General features: G+C 45.9%; 1 protein-coding gene across 1 annotated transcript; it reads right to left on the bottom strand.

Annotated features, from left to right (window-relative positions):
• Positions 1–866: 866 nt before the first annotated feature.
• Positions 867–1,412, bottom strand: LOC129720121 (uncharacterized protein K02A2.6-like). Its single transcript, XM_055671556.1, has one exon. It carries the CDS (start codon positions 1,410–1,412, stop codon positions 867–869), a length of 546 nt encoding a protein of 181 aa, XP_055527531.1.
• Positions 1,413–1,788: the final 376 nt, after the last annotated feature.

Here is a 1,788-nt window from a genome sequence, read left to right as displayed (position 1 = left end):
ATACACACGGTATCTGTAGCTTATGTAGTGCGAGCAAATCACATTGAAAGCGGAGGGATTCAACGTAATAAATAACCGTGTGTGCATATGTTACAAGTATTCAGCTCCACTCTTAGAAATTCTTTCGGTAACAATGATATATGTATATACACCGTTTTTGTATGTTGATTTTATTTGTTATTCGGTTACATCGTCTCATCTCCCACATTCTTTCCCTTGTCTACTATCAACAAAAAATTTTGTAGATGAATTGGTCATCAAATCTCGTCGGTTTTCTCAAGTTACCTCGCTGACGTAAAGTTCTCATTCCAGATCCTTCGTCAGGTCTAGTCGAGACGTCCTCTGCATGTAGTTCTTGAGTCACCGTGCCGTGGTCGTTCTGGTCGTTCCAAGTAGGCACTTCCAGATTTTCTCGTTCGATGCCTTCATCAGCCTCTGTTTGAGTATTATCGGATGATTTCTCTAACTCCGACATCTTCGGTTCAAGTTCTATATCAGGAGCTCTTTTGACGTCTCGCACGTTTCTGGCATATTGTACACCGCCCTTACTAAGCAGAACGACTTTCGGACCATCCCTTGCAATAACCGTGTATCGGTCCGAAGCAAAGGTAGGATCGGTTTTCGACCGTCTTTGCTGAGCCATTAGGACAACATCCCCGACTCTGATGTCTGATCTTCTTGCCCCATGCCTTGTATCCTCATAGCGATTACTTACTAGCTTTGCTTCACAGTCTCGGTCTCGTATGTCCGTGCGGTCCCATATTTTGGGAGAGGACGCATTCCAAAGACTCGGAAATGTGCCACGGTATTTCCACCCGACGAGCATCTCAAACGGTAAACGGTAACACCTAAGCGTGAATGTGAAACTAAGGTGTTATGATTGTGAACGTATCTTTTAGGGCACTCTTCCAATTTTCACCATCAATTCTTGAGGCTGCCATCGCCTTGATGATGCCTTGATTCTGGCGCTCTACCAAACCATTAGTCTGTGGACATAAGGGAATGGATTTCCGGACTCTGATTCCTTTATTCTCCCAATGCGAAATGAATGCTGAGCTTTGAAATGGAGGCCCGTTGTCGCTCTGTAGCACCAAAGGTCGACCCCATGGTTGGAAAACCTGGTTCAAAACGGCGTTAGTACTCTCCGCGTCTGTATTTTGCATTTCGATCACTACAAGATATCGCGAGTACGTGTCCACAATTACCAGAAACTCGCCACTTCCAAACCCAGGAATACAGAGGAAATCTATCTGGATAACTTCCCACGGACCCTCAGGTAGATCTCGGCTGGATAGTGGAACCGGAGGGTTCTTTCGTGCCAGTACTGCACACGTCTTACAATTTTTAACAAACTGAATGACCTCTTTGGACATGCCCGGCCACCAAAAGAATTCTCGCATTATTCTTTTCATTGTGACTTCTCCAACGTGCCCCCCGTGAGCTGAAGCCATTGCTCTGATTCTCAGACCCTGGGGCAGCACAGTCCTATCATCTTTGAAGACGAGAGGGCCGAGGAAGTGACTTTTTCTGTGCTTCGAACTTTCGCAAACGATCTGGCCAACGATTCGATTGTACTGCCAACCTAACGCCAATCAGCTCTTCGTCTTGAGCAGCGAACTTCTCGATCTCCTCCCAAGACATTTCCATGTTTCCGACGTCGAGAGTATACAGGAAGTTATTTGTGTCTTCTTCCTCGAACGGTTCTGCATCTTGGGTCGCTCTTACTAATCGTGACAAAGCATCAGCCACGTTTCGATCGCCTGGAACTCTCCTTACGACAAAATCATA

This window comes from Wyeomyia smithii, chromosome 2 (assembly GCF_029784165.1).
Source record: "Wyeomyia smithii strain HCP4-BCI-WySm-NY-G18 chromosome 2, ASM2978416v1, whole genome shotgun sequence".
NCBI classification, from domain to species: Eukaryota; Metazoa; Arthropoda; class Insecta; order Diptera; family Culicidae; genus Wyeomyia; species Wyeomyia smithii.
Note: the sequence above shows the minus strand (reverse complement) of the source record. Positions and strands in the feature narration are given on the sequence as shown.

Excerpts from the sequence above, each read along its gene's own strand:
- LOC129720121 (XM_055671556.1), bottom strand. The coding sequence starts at position 1,412 with ATGAAAAGAATAATGCGAGAATTCTTTTGGTGGCCGGGCATGTCCAAA.